The 25,023-nt window shown below is 38.4% G+C and overlaps 1 protein-coding gene across 19 annotated transcripts in view; it reads left to right on the top strand.

Moving 5' to 3' along the window:
- The window catches only part of LOC101320609 (charged multivesicular body protein 1B2-like), a 76,364-nt gene that overhangs the window by 32,210 nt on the left and 19,131 nt on the right, over positions 1–25,023 (top strand). Inside the window, exons 8-9 of one of the 19 annotated variants that reach the window (XR_012329308.1) lie at positions 5,252–5,324; positions 5,736–5,833. The exons of 13 other annotated variants lie outside the window; for them this stretch is intronic. Coding sequence is in view for 5 of the 6 variants with exons in the window: in XM_073799377.1 (XP_073655478.1) it covers positions 5,252–5,324; positions 5,736–5,780 (118 nt within the window). In the remaining variant the exon portion in view is untranslated. 5 more of the 19 variants (XM_073799377.1, XM_073799380.1, XM_073799381.1 and 2 more) reach the window with 5 other exon arrangements.

Here is a 25,023-nt window from a genome sequence, read left to right on the forward strand (position 1 = left end):
TCTTCTAGGTCCTTGGTAACTGATTCTTGCATTTTGTCCATTCTATTGTCCATTCTATCTCCAAGATTCCGGATCAACCTTACTATCATTATTCTGAATTCTTTTTCAGGTAGATTGCCTATTTCCTCTTCATTTGTTAGGTCTGGTGCATTTTTATCTTGCTCCTTTATCTGCTGTGTGTTTTCTGTCTTCTCATTTTGCTTATCTTACTGTGTTTGGGGTCTCCTTTTTGCAGGCTGCAGGTTCGTAGTTCCTCCTGTTTTTGATGTCTGTCTCCAGTGGCTAAGGTTGGTTCAGTGGGTTGTGTAGGCCTCCTGGTGGAGGGGACTAGTGCCTGTGTTGTGGTGGATGAGGCTGGATCTTGTCTCTCTAGTGGGCAGGTTCACGTCTGGTGGTGTGTTTTGGGGTGTCTGTGGCCTTATTATGATTTTAGGCAGCCTCTCTGCTAATGGGTGGGGTTGTGTTGCTGTTTTGCTAGTTGTTTGGCATAGGTTTTCCAGCACTGTGGCTTGCTGGTGGTTGAGTGAAGCTGGGTGCTGGTGTTAAGATGGAGGTCTCTGGGAGATTTTCGCCGTTTGATATTATGTGGAGCTGGGAGGTCTCTTGTTGACCAGTGTCCTGAAGTTGGCTCTCCTACCTCAGAGGCAGAGCCCTGCCTCCTGGCTGGAGCACCAAGAGCTTTTCATCCACACGGCTCAGGAGAAAAGGGAGAAAAAGTAGAGGGAATTAGTAGAAGTATGAGGAAAGAAAGAAGGAAAGGAGGGTAGGAAGGAAGGAAGAAAGAAAGAAAGAAGCAAAGAAGGAAAGAAGGCAAGAAGGAAAGAAAGGAGGGAGGGAGGGAGGGAGGGAGGAAGGAAGGAAGGAGGGAAAGAAGGAAAAAAGACAGACAGAAAGAAGATACAGTAAAAATAAAATAAAGTATAATAAAGTTATTGAATTAAAAAATTCTTATTTAGAAAAAAAAAAGGGACGGATAGAACCTTAGGACAAATGTTGGAAGCAAAGCTATTCAGACAAAATCTTACACAGAAGCATACACATACACCCTCACTAAAAGAGGTAAATGGGGAAAAATCATAAATCTTGCTGTCAGAGACCACCTCCTCAATTTGGGATGATTCGTTGTCTAAAGGAGGGAAGGAAGGAAGGAAGGAAAGAAAGAAAGAGAGAAAGAAAGAAAGAAAGAAAGAAAGAAAGAAAGAAAGAAAGAAGGTAAAGTATAATAACGTTATTAAAATTAATTATTAAGAAAAAAAAAACATGGACGGATAGAACCCTAGGACAAATGGTGGAAGCAAGACTATACAGACAAGATCTCACACAGAAGCATACACATACACATTCACAAAAAGAGGAAAAGGGAAAAAATCATAGATCTTGCTCCTAAAATCCACTTCCTTAATTTGGGATGATTGGTTGTCTATTCAGGTATTCCACAGATGCAGGGTATATCAAGTTGATTGTGGAGCTTTAATTCGCTGCTTCTGAGGCTGCTGGGAGAGATTTCCCTTTCTCTTCTTTGTTCTCACAGCTCCCAGGGCTCAGCTTTGGATTTGGCCCTGCCACTGCGTGTAGGTCGCTGGAGGGCGTCTGTTTTTTGCTCAGACAGGATGGGGTTAAAAGAGACGCTGATTGGGGGCTCTGGCGCACTCAGGCCGGCGGGGAGGGAGGGGCACGGAGTGCGGGGCAGGCCTGCAGTGGCAAAGGCCGGCGTGACTTTGCACCAACCTGAGGCGCGCTGTGCGTTCTCCCGGGGAAGTTGTCCCTGGATCCCGGGAACCTGGCAGTGGCGGGCTGCACAGGCTCCGCGGAAGCGGGGTGTGGAGAGTGACCTGTGCTCGCACACAGGCCCCTTGGTGGCGGCAGCAGCAGCCTTAACGTCTCCCGCCCGCCTCTGGGGTCCGCGCTTTCAGCCGCGGCTCGCGCCCGTCTCTGGATTCCGTGCTTTCAGCCGCGGCTCGCGCCCGTCTCTGGGGTCCGCGCTTTCAGCCGCGGCTCGCGCCCGTCTCTGGGGTTCGCGCTTTTAGCCGCGGCTCGCGCCCGTCTCTGGAGTTCCTTTAAGCAGCGTTCTTAAACCCCTCTCCTCACGCCCCAGGAAACAAAGAGGGAAGGAAAGTCTCCTGCCTCTTCGGCAGGTGCAAACTTTTCCCCGGACTCCCTCCCGGCTAGCTGTGGTGCACTAACCCCTTCAGGCTATGTTCAAGCCGCCAACCCCAGTCCTCTCCCTGCGCTCCGTCCAAAATGGAAACCCGAGCCTCAGAGCCTCACCTCGCAGCCCCGCCCGCCCCGGCGAGTGAGCAGACAAGCCTCTCGGGACGGTGAGTGCCGGTCAGCACAGATCCTCTGTGCGGGAATCTCCCCGCTTTGCCCTCCGCACCCGTTGCTGTGCACTCCTCCGCGGCTTCGAAGCTCCCCCCTCCGCCTCCCGCAGTCTCCGCCCGCGAAGGGGCTTCCTAGTGTGTGGAAACTTTTCCTCCTTCACAGCTCCCTCCCACTGGTGCAGGTGCCGTCCCTATTCTTTTGTCTCTGTTTTTTCTTTTTTTCTTTTGCCCTACCCAGGTACTTGGGGAGTTTCTTGCCTTTTGGGAGGTCTGAGGTCTTCTGCTAGCGTTCAGTAGGTGTTCTGTAGGAGTTGTTCCACGTGTAGATGTATTTCTGGTGTATCTGTGGGGAGGAAGGTGATCTCCGCGTCTTACTCTTCCGTCATCTTCCGCCTTTCCCAGGCCATTAAGTCTTAAGCCAAGTTTGAGTCCTGCAAACTGAGCAATATGTGCAAAACATCCAAGGAGTTCAAAAGATGGCAGCATTTTATTGTTGTAGATGGTTATTTGTTGTTTAAAAAAGTAAATAATTAACACCCTTTCTGGCCCAACTATTAGAAATAGGGTATCTGTTAGGCTATTTATTTTAGGCTCTTCATGTTTGAGGGGAATGACTTGACTCTAATATTATCAGTGCTACAGAAGTCATGTTATATCAGTATTCTCTGGTATTTTACTTAGTTCAAGAGAACATTATAATAAAGAATTAAAAATATTTTTTCAAAGATAAAGATTAAAACTGGGTGATACTAAAGTTTTATGCTTTATCTTCAAAGGTAGAGTAATAGGTTGAAATAAGGTTCTTAAAGACACCTGGAAAATAGAGTTGATTAATATTATTCTAGTGTTGAAACTAATGCTTAATTAGAAAGAACTTAATTAGTTACCAGCTCTTTAGTTCACTGTTGTATCTTTCATTAGTGGGTTAAAACCTAGGTTAATAAATCAGGTTTGCAATATTTGAGAACAGGGCCAGAGGGTAGGTGGTACACTATTTTGCTTTGTTAGTATCTAATATAGCCCATATCCAACAAGGAGTTAGTAAGAAGGATGATTTTTAAGTATTACAGGAGAGACTAAGGCATGTGTAAAAAGACTCCATTTTATTAATATGAGGCTAAAAACTTGTTTCTCTTTGTACCAAAGACGAAATAAGAAGATTGGGCTTGAAAATAGAGCAAGGGAGGTCTTTCAAAATGAATATTGCCGTATCACAGCCTTACTGACTCTCAGTGGAAATCAAGTTCAGTAGACAACTTTTTTATAAGATTTAGAATAGGATTTCTCAAACTTGACACTGTTGACATTTTGGGCTAATAATCCTAGGGGCTGTCCTATGTATGTAGGATGTTTAGTAGTGTCCCTGGCATCTACCCACAAGTAATATCACCCCTCCCCCCAGGTGTGACAGCCAAAAATGCCTCCATACAATGACAAATGTTCCTTGAGTGTAGGGAGCCAAAATCGAGTGATTACTTCTGTCAATAATGGGTGGTGACTGGAGCAGTAGAAATAGGTAGAACCATTGATGTCGAAATACCCATCCTTATAGATATTTAAGTATAGCAAAATTTTAGTATACTATATCTTTACCTTTTAAATAACAATCTGTCTCTAGAATCTCCTAATGATGAAGTTACTGTATTCACTGTAGTGTTTTCAAACTGGAGTTGGCATACACTCGTCTAGAGACAGGCAGAAAGAGTAGTTTGTATCCTCAGGAGTATTTATAATGGAGATTAAAATCGTGGCCTTGGAAGGAGACAAACCTGGATTTGAATCCTATCTGTCACTAGAGTGATCTTGGGCAAGTGTACTTAACTTTTCTAAACTTCAGTTATATGGGTAGAGGCAAGTAATGATTTCTAGCAAGGGTAGCTCAGGATCTAAACACTGAACTTGAAGTTAGCTCAAATGTTAGATATGGATATTGATCCTGAGGCTACATATGTCTAACCTGTTTTATCTTTTTTTGGCACATTAATTTTCTTTACAGTAGAAGACATATAGTAATCTCCAGTAAATTCAGTACATTGGATAACCATTGTTTTGGTCTTTCTTTTTGTTCAGATGACCAGATCATTATCCTATATTTTATTCACTTTTCTATCATAAGATTATCATCCACATGGGTTGCCACTAGGACTCAACAAAAACTCTTTAAAATTCCTAAGGTGGACATTCAGAATATGTATTATTATTATTTTTTTTTTTTGCTGTACGCGGGCCTCTCACTGTTGTGGCCTCTCCCGTTGCGGAGCACAGGCTCCGGACGCACAGGCTCAGCGGCCGTGGCTCATGGGCCCAGCCGCTCTGTGGCATGTGGGATCTTCCCAGACCGGGGCACGAACCCGTGTCCCCTGCATCAGCAGGTGGACTCTCAACCACTGCACCACCAGGGAAGCCCAGAATTTGTATTTTTGAATTAATTAATTTATTTATTTTTGGCTGCATTGGGTCTTTGTGCTGTGCACGGGCTTTCTCTAGTTGCGGCGTTAGGGGGGCTACTCTTCGTTGTGATGCGAGGGCTTCTCATTGCGGTGGCTTCTCTTGTTGCAGAGCACCGGCTCTGGGTGCGTGGGCTCTAGAGCGCAGGCTCAGTAGTTGTGGCACAGGGGCTTAGTTGCTCCACTGCATGTGGGATATTCCAGGACCAGGGATCGAACCCATGTCCCCTGTACTGGCAGGCGGATTCTTAACCACTGCACCACCAGGAAAGTCCCAGAATATTTTTAAGTTCTATTTGCATCTATAAAATTGAACCAGTATTATGTTTATTTAAGTTAAGGTAAAATGCTAGGTAGAATATTCAGATTTGCAATAAGCATGTTTTTGTAATTTATAATAACAATTATAAGCTTGTTATAATTAGATAAGGAGAAAAATGCTTATATTAACATTCATTTATGTTAATTATTTTAAAATTGTAGCCTTGATCTCAGTATGGAACTACCACAAGGTCAAACAGGTTGTTTTGGCACAGGTGTTACTTCCATGGAACAGGTAGAAGTTGGATTTTATCTTGATTTGTATGAACTTGATGAATGAATTAAATATATGTGTATTTATATGTATATATAAGCAAATATATTCTCCTTTTATCTATTATAAAGAGTATTTTTCTACTATAATATGACATCATCGTAAATAAGCAAGATGTAATTAGCCTTTAACTCCTTAATGATGGACATTGCATGCATATTTCATTTAACAATTGAATTTGTTCCCCTTCATAGCCTTCTGCTCTATTAAGTTCTCCATTTATTTTGAAATGTTTAAAAAAAGTAAATTCTTAATATTTTTGTGTGAATTTTTGAGACAAGATTTTAAATCTTATTTGAATATGAGCTATTTAAAATATTAGTGATTTATATTTGTCACAGCCCTGTGACTTTTAATTTTTGCTTTCTCCAGGATGAACTATCACAGAGACTTGCTCGTCTATGTGATCAAGTGTAATTTAAAGAACTGGCGCTTTTGTTTACTTCACTGGCTTCTGAAATATTTTCTGTGTATGTATAGATAAGTTTCACTCCAATTACAATAAGAATGCCATACATTACAGAATGCTTAACACTATTTGTATATAATGCTTTCTTTTACCTTGCTGTACTTTCCAGTACTTTAATTCCAGAGAGTTTCCACCTTGACAGATTTTACAGTTTTGTATATTATGTTGAAAAGTGCAAGAGACGGGTTTTTGTAGGTGTCTTAGACTGAGCTAGCATTAACTTGTTGTATATGAAATATTTTCCTCAAAAATTACATTAAAAAATCTAGGACCAAAGTACTACAGAATAAAGTACTTTATACAGAATAAAGTATAGAATAAAAGTTTTGGTTTCTTTTTAACTCAAGGTAGTTTTAAATCTCTGTCTACATTCACATGTGATGCATAAAAATAAAAACAGGGAAAATATGTTTACTTAATATGTTTACATAACCAAAAACACCTCATTTAGCGTCATACAATGGACAGTGCTACTTTTTGTGTTTTATGTTTGTTTTTGCTATTCAAGCAGAAATTCAGTTGACTTTTAATATGTATTCATCAACTTTTAAATTTAGATTACTATGAGAATCTTTACCTAGTAATTTAATGACTATTAATTGAATTCCTTAAATAAAAAATTTTTTCATTGATAAAAAATCTGCAAAATTAAATCAAAGAAATTAAGGTTTGCTCATTAAATATTTTTCTCTTTGGTAAATATCACTGTTAAGACTCACCAAGAAATTCAACATTTCATACTTTTAAATGAAAGTGAAACACATTTTTAATGATTACCCAATTTGCACTCAACCCTTGTTAGGTTGTATTTTAAAAGGAGATTAATTTGCATGGCCTTAACATCATTTACATTTCTCACAGAATTGTTGATTGGTTTTCAAAAATCTTGGCCTGTGTTTTTAAACCAACCAACAAAAAATAACAAAACAAAATTGAACCAACTCAAGTTACAATTATTGTTGATCCTTGAACAACGTAGAGGTTATGGGTTTCAAGCCCCCTTTGCAGTTGAAAATCTGCATATAACTTTATAGCTGGCCCTCTGTATCTGTGGTTCCACATTCGCAGATTCAACAAAACACAGGTTGTGTAGTACTGTAGTGTTTATTGGAAAAAATCTGTGTATAAGTGGACCCACACAATTCAAACCTGTGTTGTTCAGGGGTCAACTGTACTATAAGTCCTGGTTAAATGTGTTCATTCTTTTATCTTAAACAACTCTCATAACTGGAAGAAATAAAGTGGAAAATAAATAAATTGGAATAAAATGTTTTGCCCAGCTATGCAAATAACTTCCAGCCTAATGGAGGTCAGGAGCATAACATACAGGGTGGGCAGAAAACTCATAAGATTGTAAAGAAGACTAGACTCTTGAAGGCCAGGATTCTTGGGGGAAAGTATTTAATGACCAGCTGTACTACTTGCCATCTCCCCAGAATATCTATATTTTACCCAACTAAGATGAACAAATTAACATGTGCCTGCACTTTTCTGATGTAGCAGTCTCAAATGTGGAGAAGTGACCAAGTTAGATTTTAGAAAGTGTACTACTAATCTAGGTTAAGTAGGTAAAGTGTTTTTCCTTACTTAATGTATGATTGATCCATGAAAGAATGCCAATATTTCATGAAATTCTATTAAGAGCACCTCTGTTTAGGCATTCTTCGTTCAAAGTGCAATTATTGGAGGCTCTTTTTCTTTTAATTTTTAAATTTAATTTAATTTATTTTTTTATACAGCAGGTTCTTACTAGTTATCCATTTTATACATATTAGTGTATATATGTCAATACCAATCTCCCAATTCATCACACTGCCACCCCCACCCCCCCCGCCGCTTTCCCCCCTTGGTGTCCATACATTTGTTCTCTACATCTGTGTCTCTATTTCTACCCTGCAAACTGGTTCATCTGTACCATTTTTCTAGGTTCCACATATATGCATTAATATATGATATTTGTTTTTCTCTTTCTGACTTACTTCACTCTGTATGACAGTCTCTAGATCCATCCATGTCTCTACAAATGACCCAATTTTGTTCCTTTTTATGGCTAATATTCCATTGTATATATGTACCACATCTTCTTTATCCATTCGTCTGTTGATGGGCATTTAGGTTGCTTCCATGACCTGGCTATTGTAAATAGTGCTTCAGTGAACATTGGGGTGCATGTGTCTTTTTGAATTATGGTTTCCTCTGGGTATATGCCCAGTAGTGGGATTGCTGGGTCATATGGTAATTATATTTTTAATTTTTTAAGGAACCTCCATACTGTTCTCCATAGTGGCTGTATCAATTTACATTCCCACCAACAGTGGAAGAGGGTTCCCTTTTCTCCACACCCTCTCCAGCATTTGTTGTTTGTAGATTTTCTGAAGATGCCCATTCTAACTGGTGTGAAGTAATACCTCACTGTAGTTTTGATTTGCATTTCTCTAATAATTAGTGATGTTGAGCAGCTTTTCATGTGCTTCTTGGCCATCTGTATGTCTTCTTTGGAGAAATGTCTATTTAGGTCTTCTGCCCAGTTTTGGATTGGGTTGTTTGTTTTTTTAATATTGAGCTGGATGAGCTGTTTATATATTTTGGAGATTAATCCTTTTTCCATCGATTCGTTTTTTTGCTAAGTACTCACTATTCATATGTAATGTTTCCTATTGTAAAAGAGAGCATGTATAAATGAAGATTATTTTCACTGGTTAATGAAATGAGAAATTACTTTTTTGCTATGTTTGGGTTAAACCTATTTAACTTTCTTGGTAATTCATAATTTGACTATATGATGTGACTTCAATGTGGTAATATTCCATTTTGTTTATCATTGATGCTTTGTCTTTTCTACTTAAAGGGTAAGTTTATTACATTTGGAACATCCCAGAGAAGCATAGAAGAGATTATTACAGACTAAAATATCTGTGAAATAGAGTTTTCTTATTTTCCATTGGTGGGAAGTAAATAACTGTTAGTAAATAACTGTTCCAAGAGAGTCTTAAATTGGCTCTAGTGTAGACTGTAGAGGAAAAAGCCCCAGATCTGATCTACAGTGATTGATTTTTTTTTCTTTTTTGACTTTAATGCAAATTGTTAAATTGCAAATATGGCTTACTTACATCTAGAAATATAAATGACTCTGATCTAAAGATAACTGCTCATAGTTTTATTTAACAACCAAATCAGATTTGTCTTTTAAAACTATTGTTCTCTGATAGACACAAAGTTTTGCTTTTGGATTCATTTATTATCTTATAATAAATTTTTCTTTCTTACAATTTGTTCTTAGACCAACAGCCCCACAAACTGTGAACTCTTTCTTACCTTGTTAGTACAAGTTATATTTCTACTTTGATAAGTGATTCAATCATTGAAAAGTAACACATCAAACTATACTATCATGAAAAGTAGACATCACAGCACCTTTCATTTACCTTCAGTTTTAGTTCCCTATCAATCTACTTTTCTCCAGATTTTTTTCTCCAGATTTTTTTCTAAGTATTTGATTATATCATTTGGTAAAATGTATAAGGTTAAAAGCTCAGAAACATTTTGCTGCACCTTCACCCTTTAGACGATGTGGCTATTATTTAAAGCAATCTTAAAAAGGACCCCTGAGAAAAATTATATCCCTGCTCCTATATGCCTCAATGCCAAAACTTTTCCACTTTCTTATGTAAGCATTGTGGGCTGGATTATTTTAACTGCTAATTTATTACCAGTCATTGCTACAAAGAAACAAATAGGAGATAGAACAGGTAAATTATGATGAGAGATGAGTTTGCTTTACAATTTAGAAAGTTATGGGAAAGGACATCTGGATGGACTATCTGAAGAGAGTCTTAAGGGTACTAGTTATCTATAAAGAAAATAAGAAAATGATTGATAGGTTGCCAAAGACAAACCTAGCCTAGTTTTCGGTGGATTTGCTCAAGTTAGTAAATAACTGTTAGTAAATAACTGTTCCAAGAGAGTCTTAAATTGGCTCTAGTGTAGACTGTAGAAGAAAAAACCCCAGATCTGATCTACAGTGATTGATTTGGATTTCTAGCTCTAGCTCTGATACTGACTTCTAACTTAGATAATTCTCTTACCCCCATCTGGGCCTTATATTCCCTTTCTACAAATCTTTTTAGAGTACATTGGTTGCATAAACTGAAGTGAGTTGCTGTAGTACAGTACATTACCTCCATTCTTTTCTGTTTTCTACTATTCACCCAAAAGATTGCTAAATGCAGTATTAAGATGTTATGAGTCTTAGAGTCTTTTGTCTCAGGAGAGCTAGAGAACATCTATTCCACCCCGTAACTCATTTTACAGAAGAGGAGACCAGAGAGGTTCAGATCTACCACATTTGTTGGGCATCTACTATGTGTTAGGAATGGTTCTGGGTACTTTGATATATTGTGGTTTATTTAATCCTCAAAATCCTGTGAGCAGTTGGATGATTGTTATCCCAATTTTTAGAGAACAGGAAAATAGGCTGATGGTTGAAGTAGATGGTGAAGAGTTATACAGCAACTGAGAAACAGAGCTTGGATTTTATTACTGATATGTCTGACTTCAAATTCAGTGCTCATGGCACTGTACTATACTGGATTCTAACTGGAATTACAAGAGAAGTCTTGTTATACCTCATCCACATTCTATTCCCAATATATAATTTTCTGATTTTATTGCTGAGACAGTGAAAGCAACTAATCAAATTCTTGACTAGAGGGTAGTTCATCCTGAGACAAATAGGTGTTCTAGGTGAAGATTGGTTCTTTCTTCTCCTATTTCTTTCTTCTCCAGTTTGAGCTATCAGAAAAATATGATTTTATATTTCAGTTTGGAAATCATAGCCGTTTTTCCATAAGTTAACAAATGGAATCAATTTGTTGCAAAGTTAACTAAGTTGTATTCATAATCAAGCTTTTCATCTTCCACACTGGGAAATGCTCCCAAGCAAAAATATATATTGGTCAAAGTCATTTGACTAAAATTACAAGAATAAAATCTATCCAGCCTACTACCTACTGATGATACTGTCTATATTCTTGTCAGTATACTACTTCTCTACTGTACTAGCAGGTACAAAGTTCTTGAAGGTGCCTCACTACAAATAAATGACTGTTGTGCCTGTGGTGCTTAATAATTTATATATTAACCACTAACTCATGAGTTATTTCATCTGCCAGACAGGTAAAAGCCTTCCAGCCTTCAGTTAGAAAAGTCCAAATAGAATGTTAAAGGAAAATTTATGCCTAGTAAAATAACTTATTCTGTTTAATGTTTGTTCTCTAACCTAGGGAAGGAAAAAATGTCTTCATTCAATGTCTTGCTTGGTCATTAAAATAAAATTGGGTCCCATGTTCCAAGTGAAGGTTCATAAAATGATGCTGTGTCCATTTCTTAGAAATCTTACTCAAACTTGATCATGCCAGAGCTTGATATGTTTAGCTTTTGCTTTATCAAAATGACATGAAATCATTGGCAGGAAAAAGATTAAAACTTTTGGAAAACATCGCACAGTGATTTTATGTTACTTCTATAAAGGGATTTGGGTTTGAAGTAACAATTATATGGAATCTTGATAATTTCTTATTTAGATTCAATCAAACAAAGTCTAAGAGCCATTCTGGGGTTAAATGAAAGATGATGGAAGATACTTTTCCAGGTAATGAGAAGAAAAGAAAGATTTCCAATTACCAAAATCTATAGAGATTTCCCAGCTCATTATGCATTTTTGAGGCCCTCCAGGTGGAATTGCCTATTTACAGAAGAAAGAAAATCGAAAGCTAAATTCATTATTCCCATTCATGTTACACCCATTGTAAGCTTCATAAAGAAGAGGCATTACTTAGCTCGGGTGAATATAGCAACACCATTCCACTTGTAAAGGACTTGAAATTGTCTTGCTTTTTTTAAATATTTTTATTGGAGTATAATTGCTTTACAATTGTGTGTTAGTTTCTGCTTTATAACAAAGTGAATCAGCTATACATATACATATATCCCCATATCTACTCCCTCTTGCTTCCTTTTTTATTTTTTTATTTTTTTTTTGCGGTACGCGGGCCTCTCATTGTTGTGACCTCTCCCATTGCGGAGCACAGGCTCCGGACGCGCAGGCTCAGTGGCCATGGCTCACGGGCCCAGCCGCTCCGCAGCATGTGGGATCTTCCCGGACCGGGGCACGAACCCTTGTCCCCTGCATCGGCAGGTGGACTCTCAACCACTGCGCCACCAGGGAAGCCCAACCTCCTGCTTCCTTTTAACTGACCAAGAAGACCTGGACCCTATGGAAAAACGTTCCTGTTGCTATAAATCTCCAAGTAGAACTATATCTGAGACACCCCAATTCTTCTGACGTGTGTGAGATTAGAGAGTGAGAAAGAGGTTCAAAATGGCAACACTCATTGAAGTAGGAAATTTTCACATTAAATAACTATTTTTTCAGCACTTACTATGCACAAGGCCCAAACTTGTCTTTACTTATACTGCCCAGATGGATGCTCGATGATTCAAAACATTTAGAGGTTTTTTTTTTTTGAGGGGAGGGAAATGATAACCAACATATATTAAGTACCGGGTATATAACTATTACTGTTTTACCTGTTACTTCATTTAATCCCCTCAACAACCTCATGAAGTGAATATAATCCCATTTTACAAATAACAAAAATTCAGGTCTTGTCCAAAGTAATGATGTTAGTAATTTAACACTTTTTGAATATCTGCTGTATGCCAAGCACTATTCTAAATGCTCCTAACTCTTTTAATTGTCACTTCCATTTTACAGGTGAAGAAATTAGTAAGTGGGAGGGCTGAAATTCACACCAAAATATTTAAGTTCTTTTAGTTTGCAAGGAACGTAGATAAGCTTAGATCATGTCTGCTAAAGAGGATTTATTATAAAAATATGTAGAGAAATACAGAGGTCAGTACACCATTTTGATAACCATACAACCAGGCCTCACAGGTAACTGGAACCTTTACATATTCAAGATACAACAGTAGCTCTAGCAGTCTAATAAGAGAGATGGATTATCAATACCTCTACTAAAAGTTCCCCTCAGAAACTATTATGTTTCTCCTGCCCCTAACGTTACAGCATTTGGTGATCACCATTATCAGCTTACTCTGCCTGTTTCTATGGCTTCAATCAGCACCCATAATTGCCATAACCAATCTTTTCCTGTTTTCCATGTCCCTAATCCTCCTTTCTCACTACCAAATTCAAGAGAGGATCTGATGGACTCAGCCAGTTACCATCTCTCTAGGCCCCCTACTGGGCAAAGTTTTCATGCCAATTGACAAGCCCTTTATATGCTGCTAAATGGGATGGTCACCAAAGGATAAGGAAACCCTCAGAAGGATACAGTGAGAATGGGAAACACCTTAAATGCCCTGTCCTGTACATTGACCCTTAAGCCCATATATGCTTATACCATGTCACTTATTTTTTATTATGGTGTACTAACATTTTTATGTCACTAGGTCCTTACACCTTTTCCATTATCTTGATAGTGGAGTACTCAAATCTCAGGTCAAGCCCAGAAGGCATAAATTTGTCTCGTTTCCTCGCTTTCCTTTTAACACCCATCACCCTACTTTCAGCACCCTCCCTCTCATCATGTGTCAGAGACCATTGCTTTCCTAAGAAGGAATTAACATGTTGAGCACTTACTATGTACCAGGCATGTCACAAATATCTCATAATTCTCACAACAGTCCCATAAAGTGAGATGTTAATCCCCATTTTACAACAGACTGGGCCTGAAGCTCAGACAGGTAAAGTAACTTAGTCGGAGTCTCAGAGCTAGGGTGAGAGAGCCCAGATTTAATCCCACATCTGAATCCAAAGCCCATTGTGTTTACACTCTACCAAACTGTCTCTGAAAAGGAGGAATCAGCCAAACTCACTCATGGAGACTTTGGGAACTCTCCTGCAAGAGAATTTGGATTTTAGGTAATAATAACATCTACCATTTTAAAAAATATTTTCCATGTGCCAAGCACTTAATAATATTATCTCTATAATCATCACAACAACCCTTAGAGGAAGATACCATTCTTTACCCGTTTTTAAGATGAGGAAACTGAACTTTAGAGAAATTAAGCAACTTACCTAGGATGAAGAGTTAGTAAATAGCTGAGTCCCAATTGGAAACTTGGCTCTTAATCACTGCTTTCCATTTTAAGGCCTTAGGAAGAGGGCAATGCTTAACACAAGCACTGCTTAACACAAGCGCTGCCAGTAGAATCTGGGGCATGATTGCAAGGCTTACAAGAAGATATTTTTCAGTGGGAGGTTATAATGCATCTATTTATAAGGCTATCCCTGTCTGAAGCATCCCTATTCTTGCTTATGTGGAGATAAAAATTTTAGAAACAGGTCCTCTGTTACCCACTTGACCAACCTCATTCCCTAAATTAAGCCCCAGTGCAACAATGGAACTACTCTTGATGCCCACCTTATGCAGAGATGATCGTCTCTTCTTTGCAGCCCTTTGCTTTTTCACCTGGAACAAGTTGTGCTGGATAATCATGGAAGCTGAGTCTGACCAGCTAGGAGTCACTACTTTTCTGAGGATGTCAGGCTTTAGGGCCTTTGAGGTTGAACACACAGTTTCATTGTGTTAAGCCTCTGCATGAACAGTCTCTACTCATTTAATTCAGTACTGGGACATGGTGGCCGAGGGCTGGGACGCTCTCCTGTAAATTAGCTTCTTCTTTTACCCAGTGGATGATTCAAAGAGAAGTGATCCTGGATTATTTCAAGACCTTGGAATATTTGCTATTGATTGAGCAATCATTTCATACTTACTGCCTGGAGCTTTGAGCCAGTGTGGACCACTGTTTCACTGTCCTGGAGTGTCTTTAGAACTTGTGAATCTTCCACTGAAAGCAGCTCACTGGGAGGGGGCAGTAGTGAGCTGCTCAGGGTTCTCCATGTAGATTCCTTCCAGAGTACAGACCTCTACAAAGGGTCACTGTTTCTTCTCTGGCCCTCGGGCTACCCCTGCTGGACAGGAGAGGAGGCTACGGTGGCAGCCTTCTTCATCTTGGGCTTCTTTCCTCCCTATGAATACCCAGAAAACCATGCTATCTATGAATGTCTGGGCCTCCTCCTCATGGAACAGATGGGGACATTGAGACCTAGAGAAGGACATGCCTGGAAAATATGCTATATCCACATCAAATCAGTGGGCTTTCTTGGCTCTAGGATATGAGGAATGATAATTTTTTTAAATTAATTTGCATCAATAAAAGCACTTTTAAATTAATTCAGTATAACTTTTCTAGAGTGAAAAATTTACTAACATTCAACCTATTGTTTTCTGGCCCCTCCAAATTAGTTGATATCTTATTTGTTAAAACTCATATGGCAAGGATTTATTATTATTTTTTTCAGCATCATAATCATTATTCAAAAACTTTAATTTCTCTAACACCTACTAATTTACAGGATGCTTTCACATGTGCCATGAAAGATTCGTTTTCACAACCCTAAAAGAAGAAAGCAGGGCAGGATATTATTAACTTTGTTTCATAGAAGAGTATCTGGAAGCAAAGATATTGAGTGATCTCTCCATGTCAAACCCACCAACCTGTGGTCCTAAGCTTCTAGGATTCTCCCCCACTTTCTTTTCTCTTTAGAGAATATTGGCCCCTATTGCCCAAATACCATCTAGCAAGCAAATTATCTTACCTGTTCCCAAGGATGGAGAGAATATGTGAGAAAAGTTTCAAAGTCCCCCACCCCCACCATGTCACACACATATTGAAAACAAAACAGGGACGTCCCTGGCAGTCCAGTGGTTAAGATGTCACCTTCCAATGCAGGGGATGTGAGTTCGATCCCTGGTTGGGGAGCTAAAATCCCACATACCTTGCAGCCAAAAAACCAAAATATAAAACAGAAGCAATATTGTAACAAATTCAATGAAGACTTTAAAAATGGTCCACATCAAAAAAAAAAACTTTAAGAAAAACAAATCAAACAAACAAAACTCTGCCATCAGTCACAATGCCTCGCTTTCCACTATTTGATGCATTCCTTTGAGCTGCTTCTTTTCATACAAATTCCTTGAAATAAATATCCCATTAAGCAGTATCAGCCATTCACATACTCATATTGAATATCTGTATCTAAATTCAGCATAGCCAGATATTAGAGAAATAGAAATTAAGTCAAAAATAGACATTGACTTGGGTGAGGTTTAACATGGATAATGCCCACTGCTCAGAAATAGAGTGTTGGAGAATTAGGAAGCCAGGACTGGTTAGTCACTAGAAGGAGAGGTGGGAAGAGTATGCTGAAGATAAGCTTTGCCAAATTCCCCATTGATCTCAGAGTGTGTCATCTCTCACAGAAATGAGGACCTCAGTAGCCGTCAAGACTGGGGCACAAATTTGCCATCTTTGGTCTATTTGTCATAATCTCCCCAGTCATACTGGAAAACATAATTTCTCTGACACTTTTCCGTGGGAAATAGTCATATCCCAACCATCTTGATGTGTTTTACAAGCCTTAACATACTTTCAGACATGAATTTAATCCTTCTATAAATGTGTGCCATTTTAACAGCACGGTTTCCAAATTAAAGGGGAATGTGAAGGGATGGAAAGGGCAGCTCTCATTAAATAGTGCTAGAAAGAAAAAACAATTTCCAAAGCTTCCTCTACTCTGTTACAAAAATCCCATTGAGAGCAGCCTCTGATCTGTCCATTGCTTTGGGAAACAGCAGAGAAGCTGACAAGGACTCACCTTAAAATTATGGAATCTAGAAAAATGGTACAGATGAACCTGTTTGCAAGGCAGAAATAGACACAGACGTAGAGAACAAACATATGGACACCAAGGGGGGAAAGGGGGCGTGGGATGAATTGGGAGATTGGGATTGACATACATACACTAATATGTATAAAATATATAACTAATGATAATGTGCTGTATAGCACAGGGAACTCTACTGAATGCTCTGTGGTGACCTAAATGGGAAGGAAATCCAAAAAAGAGGGGATATATGTATATATATAGCTGATTCACTTCACTGTACAGCAGAAAGTAACACAACACTGTAAAACTATACCCCAAAGTAAAAAAAAAAAAAATGTTAAAATTTTAAAAATGAAATGGAATAGTCAGCTTCCTACAAGGATGTCTCCTGCCCCAGAATATGTCCCTACTGTCAACTGAAGTATCTTAAGTTCCACCATAATAATATCCTTGGGGTGTATTAAAGCATCAATACTCTTTTGAAGGGGAAACTTAAACTGTTAAAGCTCAAACAGTGGTTCTAAAAGTGCAATACTCAAACCAGCAGCAGCAGCATCTCCTGGGAATTTGTTACAAAAACAAATTATTGGTCCCACCCTAGACCTAAAGAATGGGTGGGGAGAGGCAATCTGTGTTTTAACAAGCCTACAGGTGATTCTGATGCATGCTAAAGTTTGAGAACCATTTCCTTAGTAGGATTTAGTTTATCAGATAGTTTTTATCCTGCATAATAGCTTATTATTATAGCTGTTTTTCTTTTTATAGTCGTAAATGTGCCAGATAGTGACCCATTACAAGGCATATCTCATTTAATTCTCAGAATAAACCCAGAAAGTATTATTTTTTCCTCTATTTTTAAGATGAAGAAACTATGTCAGTGAGATTAAGTTATTAGCCCAAGCTACTAAATGATGGAGTCTGTAGTATATCTCAGGTCTTCTAACTCTAGATCTGTGATTTTCAATCATGGATCTACATTAGTATCATTTGGGAGCTTATAGAAATCCCAGAGTCAAAGTCAAACTCCAGACCAGTTACTTCAGAATTCCTGGAAGTTGGACACTTGGGTAATTTTTAAAAGCTTTCGATGATTTCAATGTGCAGCCAAGACTCAACATTTGTTCTGAACACTGACTACACATTAGAATCACCTGGAAAGCTTAAAAATTGAAACTAAATTTCACCAATTTAATGTAATGTTTAAAGAGTCCCACCTAGGAGTTCCCCGGTGGGACAGTTGTTAAGAATCCGCCAGCCAATGCAGGCGACACGGGTTCGAGCCCTGGTCTGGGAAGATCCCACATGCTGCAGAGCAACTAAGCCCGTGTGCCACAACTACTGAAGCCCGCGTGCCTAGAGCCCATGCTCCGCAACAAGAGAAGCCACCACAATGAGAAGCCTATGCACTGCAACGAAAAGTAGCCCCCTCTCTCCTCAACTAGAGAAAGCCCACATGTAGCAACAAAGACCCAATGCAGCCAATAAATAAATAAATAATAAATGAATTTAAAAATAAATAAGGAGTCCCACCTAGCCAATGAGGATTGAGACCCCATGTTTTAGAAACTGTTTTACCACCTCCTTGAGCTTTAGAGAGTAGGGCCTATGAAAATGAGTCTTGATTGGTGCTGGGGGCCTATTGTGGAGGGAGATGTCAGGAAGCAACAAAGAAAAACTGTATTCACAATTTTACCAAGAGTTGGCTTGCCCAAAGTAGGTTTATAACCCACCCACCCCTTCCCTAATTCTGGGTGTTTCTTCTTCAATCCTTATCTCCTATTCCCAAAGGGAAGACTCCATTTGTGCTCTTATGAGAGAGACAATCAATATATGACATAATTTTTAAGCACAAGGCTCTGAAACCAGACTGGCACTTGCTACAAGGTGACCATGGGCAAATCACTGAAGCTCTTTGTGCCTCAATGTCTTTATCTGTACTGTAAAATGTGAATAATTGTATTACCTACCATAAAGGTCTACAAAGGGTCATTGAGACGACTAAGGGAGGTGATCCATGTAACATGCTTAACACATTGACAAAGTGTTATCTAACCTCTGTGCCTCAGTTTCTTCATGTGTCAACTGAAGGTGAACATACCCATAAAAACAAAAATAAACAAATGGGACTTAATTAAACTTAAAAGATTTTGCACAGCAAAGGAAACCATAAACAAGACAAAAATACAACCCTCAGAATGGGAGAAAATATTTACAAAGGAAACAGAAGACAAAGGATTAATCTCCAAAATATACAAACAGCTCATGGAGCTCAATGTCAAAAAATCAATCCAATTGAAACACGGGCAGAAGACCTAAATAGACATTTCACCAAGGAAGACATACAGATGGCCAAGAGGCACATGAAAATATGCTCAACATCACTAATTATTAGAGAAATGCATATCAAAACTACAATGAGGTATCACCTCACACCAGTCAGAATGGCCATCATCAAAAAAAATCTAGAAACAATAAATGCTGGAAAGGGTGTGGTGAAAAGGGAACCCTCCTCTGCTGTTGGTGGGAATGTAAATTGATACAACCACCATGGAAAACACTATGGAGGTTCCTTACAAAACTAAAAATAGAACTACCATATGACCCAGCAATCCTACTACTAGGAATATACCCTGAGAAAACCATAATTCAAAAAGAGATATGTACCAAAATGTTCATTGCAGCACTATTTACAACAGCCAGGACATGGAAGCAACCTAAGTGTCCATCAACAGATGAATGGATAAAGAAGATGTGGCACATATATACAATGGAATATTACTCAGCCATAGAAAGAAACGAAATTGAGTTATTTGTAGTGAGGTGGATGGACAAAGAGTCTGTCATACAAAGTGAAGTAAGTCAGAAAGAGAAAAACAAATACTGTATTCTAATGCATATACATGGAATCTAAACAAAACAAAACAAAACATGGTACGGATGAACCAAGTTGCAAGGCAGGAATAAAGTTGTAGACATAGAGAATGGACTTGTGGACACAGGGAGGGGAAGGGTAAGCTGGGACGAAGTGAGAGACTGGCATTGACATATATACACTACTAAATGTAAAATAGATAGCTAGTGGGAAGCATCTGCACAGCACAGGGAGATCAGCTTGGTGCTTTGTGACCATCTAGAGGGGTGGGATAGGGATGGTGGGAGGGAGGCTCAAGAGGGAGGGGATATGGGGACATATGTATACATATAGCTGATTCACTTTGGTGTACAACAGAAACTAACACAGTATTGTGAAGCAATTATACTCCAATAAAGATCTATTAAAAATATGTATGGCATGATATGGTCTCAACTCCCTATCACACTAAATAGAAAACTTGCATACTCAGATCAGGACTTATCTCCCTTCTCTTACCTAGCTTACAGATGAGACATGATCGTTTTTGTTTCTTGTCAGGTTAGACTATAGTTTAAAAATTTCACTGTTTGGAGGTTACAGGTGGTTTGAAGGGAGGGTGGTGTGTCAAGTCCTAAGGTTAAGGCTGGTCTTATGCCAGATAGGCCAGAGGAATTGGCTGAAAATGCAGGATTATGTGTGGTCACTTAAAGGTAACAGTTGATGCAAGGATCAAATGCGCCCTTGTACCTGGCCATCCTTCAGAGAGTACAGGCTGTGTTTTTAAATATAATTCTGTGAAATGTGACATTCTTATGAGGGAGAACTCCAGATCTGAAGGACACGGAAGGGTTTATAAGTTCTTTAAAGTGTTATATGTGTATGTTTTGAATGTAATCATTTGTTCTGAAGAAATAAAAGTGTGTCCCCCCCTAAAAAAAATAGTAACAGTTATGAGAATTTATCTCCCTGAATTTTAAGGTATGGTGCCTGAAATCCCACAATTTTCTTTTTATTATCACTATCCCATTTCATACATGAGATTGCATGTGTGAAAGCACCTAGTACCTATCCAACAATAATTTGAAAATAGCAAAACATCTAATCCAGCAGCATCTCCACTCTCCTTCCCTGCCACACACACTAAAAGATATAAGTAAACAATTAATTAATTAAAAAGTCAGTCTATATAAATATTTCCTTTAAAAATCATCATGAGAAACCTTAATTTGCCCTCCAACAGTGTTACACATTAGTTCCAGTCTGTTAGAAAGGGCTGAGACGAATTGCTATGACCTGGAAGTTGATAAAATCTATGAGAGTTACACTAACTTTCTTTCAAGAATTTAACAAATAGAGTCACTCTGGACATCCCAAAAGGTCTGGCCTCTCATCTTCTGCAGGCATACTCAATATCCATGGTGAAATTTTAATGTCCTATCAGATTTCTATTGATTCAGGCAGCAGGTGCTTAGTTTATTAAGGCCCAAAGAAAGGCTAAATTATTCAATAAGGAAGAAGGGGGTGTGGAGTACCACTAGAAATCCCATTTCAAAGTTACAGCAATTTCATTTATAGCCCTTAGATCATATGTGTGCCCTATAATTTTTCAGAGTTTAAATTCCAAACAACAGTTCTAAATGTTTTTTGCAAAAGAAAACCACTTGGTAGGAATAAGATAACTATATACCCGCATTTTGATAGCACAGAATCAGTGGTATGCTGAAGCTGGCTGGGACAGGCTCATGAGAGCTTATTGTTACATTTTTAGAAAATTTGTGAGCAAGTAGCTTGAAATTGGCCATGATGGGAAACATACACCAAGACAAATCAGGACTTTTTCATTTTATTTGTCTTCAGAGAGTCGGTTGTTAAAATTGATTTGCTTCTACTACTGCATGGGATCAAAATGGCCACTTTTCTTACTGACACGTACAAGCAAACATTGTGAAAACAGCAATTTTTCTGTTTTCCCTCACAGCAAAGCTTGTATGATATTAACAACAGTTAGAAACTTTTCAGCCATTACTTCTTCAAATATTTTTCTGCCTCCACTCTTTTGGGTACTTCAAATACACATATATTGGGACTCTCTTGAAGTTGTTCCAGAGCTTACTGATGTTCTTTTCACATTTTCAAATTCTAATTTCTGTTTGTTTCATTTTGAAGAGTTTGTATTGCATTGTCTTCAAGTCCACTAACTTTTTCTTCTGAGATGTGAAATTTTGCAATTTGCTGCTAATCACAGCCAGTGAATTTTAAATCTCAAGCATTGTAGTTTTCTTCTTTAGAAGTTTAACTTGGATCTTTTTTTATATCATTCATGTCTCTACTCAGCTTTTTAAACATATGAAATATAGTTACAATAACTATTTTAACATCCTTTTCTGCTAATTCTAACATGTACGTCAGTTCTGAATCACTTTTGTTTGATTAATGTTTCTCATTTATGGCACGCATTTTCTTGCTTCTTCTCATGCCTGGTTGTTTTTGATTGGATATCAAATGTGAATATTACCTTTTTCAATGCTGGATATTTTTGTATTCTTATAAATATTCTTGAACTTTACTCTGGGCTACCATTAAGAAGAGTTTTGGTCATTCCAGGTCTTCATTGTAAGATTTTTTAGGCAGGACAAGAATAACATTTAGTTTGGAATATAGACTCAAGACATTATTCCTCACCACTGAGGCAAATGCCTTCTGAGTGCCTATTTACCTATAAATTATAGGTTTTCCAATATCACTGGTAGTAATATGCACTAATTCTAGCCCTGTGTGAGCACTCTTCTTTGTAATCCTACCAGATAATTATTTCTCCAGTAGTTTACTTACATGCATTCACTGATGAGTACTCTGCTAAATATCCTCTGCAACTCTTCAGGGTTCTTTCTCTGTAGCTCTTTCCTCTCTGGTACTTTGTTTTGTGAACTCTAGCCAACTTGATCTCCCTGGACTTTCAGCTCCATTTCCTTAACACAGGGAATTTTCTCTGCTTCTGTTCCCTCTCCTTGTTCTGTGGCCTGGAAAGTCTCTCAAAATAATAACCTGGGGCAATCATAGGGCTTATGTCATTTGTTTTTCATCTCTCAGATATCACTGCCCTTTTTTTGCCTGATATCCAGTATCTTAAAAACTGTTATTTTATATAGTTTGTCTATCTTTCTTGGTTGTTTCAGGCAGGAGAGTAAATCTGGCCCCTGTTATTCTATTTGGACTAGAAGTGGAAGTTGAGGGAATCAAATGTGATCTGATATCCAAGATAGATGCTTTAAGATATTTCCCTTTATAGTTATGCAGTATGTAGTCTTCAGTGTGTATATGGACTTGAAGGCCACTTAGGATGAGACTGATTGCAGGAGACCAAGAATATTGGCTATGATGCCTTCCACATTTATGAGAGAGGGCGTGGTTTACAATGTGTCAGTATTAGTTTTCTTTATAATCATCCATTCCTTCTTTTTATAGTCACACATATTGATTTTCCTTTGGGGAAACATCACTTTCTCACTCTCAGTCTGTGGGTCAGCACAGTATGGCTGACATCACTCATCACTCTGTAGCAAGTAGGGTTGTCACATGACCCAGATCTGAGAAATCAAAATCACTGCTCTCTAAACTATAGATATTTGGTTTAGGAAGGGTAAGTTTGTCTAAGACTTAACTCCAGAACATTTGCTGGAACTATTGGAAAGAGACCATTTCTTTCCACTGGACTTGTAGCTGGTTAGATGTAGGAATAGATCTGCTAAGGGCTACCCACCCCATACCCCTCTGCTACCCAGATATACATACAGAGAAAGAAAAATAGAGACCAACTCCTTGTGACATTTTTGAGTCCCTGAGTATTCCTAGAGTTTTCAGTTACAAATAAATTTCTTTCATTGCTAAAACCAGTTTTAGTTGAATTTCTATCAATTGCAAATAGAAATTTTTGACACATACATAAGTGATCATTGTCAGCAGGGGCTCATAGGGAGATAAGTGATTTAACAAATAATTAAAATACAAAGTACAAAATGTTCATCCTTAAGAGTACAAATAGCATGATTTCAGAGAAGGGATAAATTACAATAAAAATATAGAACTGTCATTTATTGTGTAATTATACTGTGTTGTATATATGTTATCTCATTTAATTCCCATAAGATCCTGATCAAGTAGGTATTTATTTATTCCTATTTAACTGAAGAAACTGAATCTCAGAGACACTAGGTAACTCTCCAGAGATCAGGCAGCTTGAAAATGGCAGAGGCAAAGGTGTAAACTTTCTGTCTCCCTTCAGTGTTTTTAACACTTCATTATATTGCAGTTGTGGCTTTGAAGAATCTGAGAAGCTGAGAGGGCTTTGTGAAGAAAATGGACCTCACAGAATGGGTGCTGGAGGAAAGGGAGGGTGTTTCAAGTAGCAAGAGAGCAAGAGCAAAGGGACTGAACAGGTTTGAGAATGGCTGGCTCTCTGGGGAAGAAGTAGGAAATGATCAAGAAACCTGCCTGGTGCTCTTGAACTTCCTGATGGCATCTAATCCTGACACTCCTTGGCTGTTGAATTTTCTGTTCATCTATTCTTTCCATCCTAGTCGCTCCCCAGGATCTTTGTTTTGTAATCATTTTATCCTGGTTTTGTTTTGATTGTCATCCAGTCAGAGGCATAGGCAAGCCTGAACGTGAGGTAGGGCCCACACCATTGATTGGTGAATGAGCTAACACACAAAACAGATGCCACCTTTTACTAACTTCTTTACATGCCTCATACGCTTGCTTTTAGTTGGCATCCTTCAATATATTTTTATCATATTTCTAATAACTGTCACATCAACATTTACTTTAAAGAATCTGTTTCTAAGAACACCAAGTTATTTAACTAAGAGACACTCTCATAGTGCTTTCTATAATAGGCACTGATCATTTTCCAAATATTAGCTTATTTAATTTTCATAATGACCTTATGAGATAAAGATATGCTATTATTCCCATTTTGTAGGCAAAGAAACTGAAGCACAGAGATATTAAGTAATTTGCTCAACAATAAACAGCTAAAGTGTGGAGTTGGGATTTGTACCATCTTGGCTCCACAATCCACATATTTAACCACTACATTGCAGGAGGTAATAGAGATGACTACTCTCATAAAGACACATGCATCCAGGCTATGATTTTATGTCTCCTTTTTGTCTTGTAGTCATTCCTAGAGATCTTTCTGAGACCCTCCCAAGATGACTAGACCCTAAAGATGTGTCTGATTGGCAGTCCCTCCCCACCATAATCCCATCTCTCCTAGCCTTTGGGGTAGAATCCAGATATTATTGACTCTTGAAGACTTTGAGGATTTTAGGAGGTATAATTAATGCTTAGATATTTTTCCTACCCATTTTCCCCTCTTGTCGGTTACATTTATAGTATGTCTGAGGCATCCTCTTTTGGCTCTAGTTAATGCGTTGTGCAAACACAGGGGAATCTGCTGGCATTATTTGGGCTCCTACCTACCCTATCTAAGGATAGGATTTCAATTGTGCATCTCCTCAAACAATGGATAAAAACATGAAAGTGGTTTAAAAGGCAATGGTGTACTTTGGAGTTG

Source organism: Tursiops truncatus, chromosome X (genome assembly GCF_011762595.2).
Source record: "Tursiops truncatus isolate mTurTru1 chromosome X, mTurTru1.mat.Y, whole genome shotgun sequence".
In the NCBI taxonomy this organism is placed as follows: Eukaryota; Metazoa; Chordata; class Mammalia; order Artiodactyla; family Delphinidae; genus Tursiops; species Tursiops truncatus.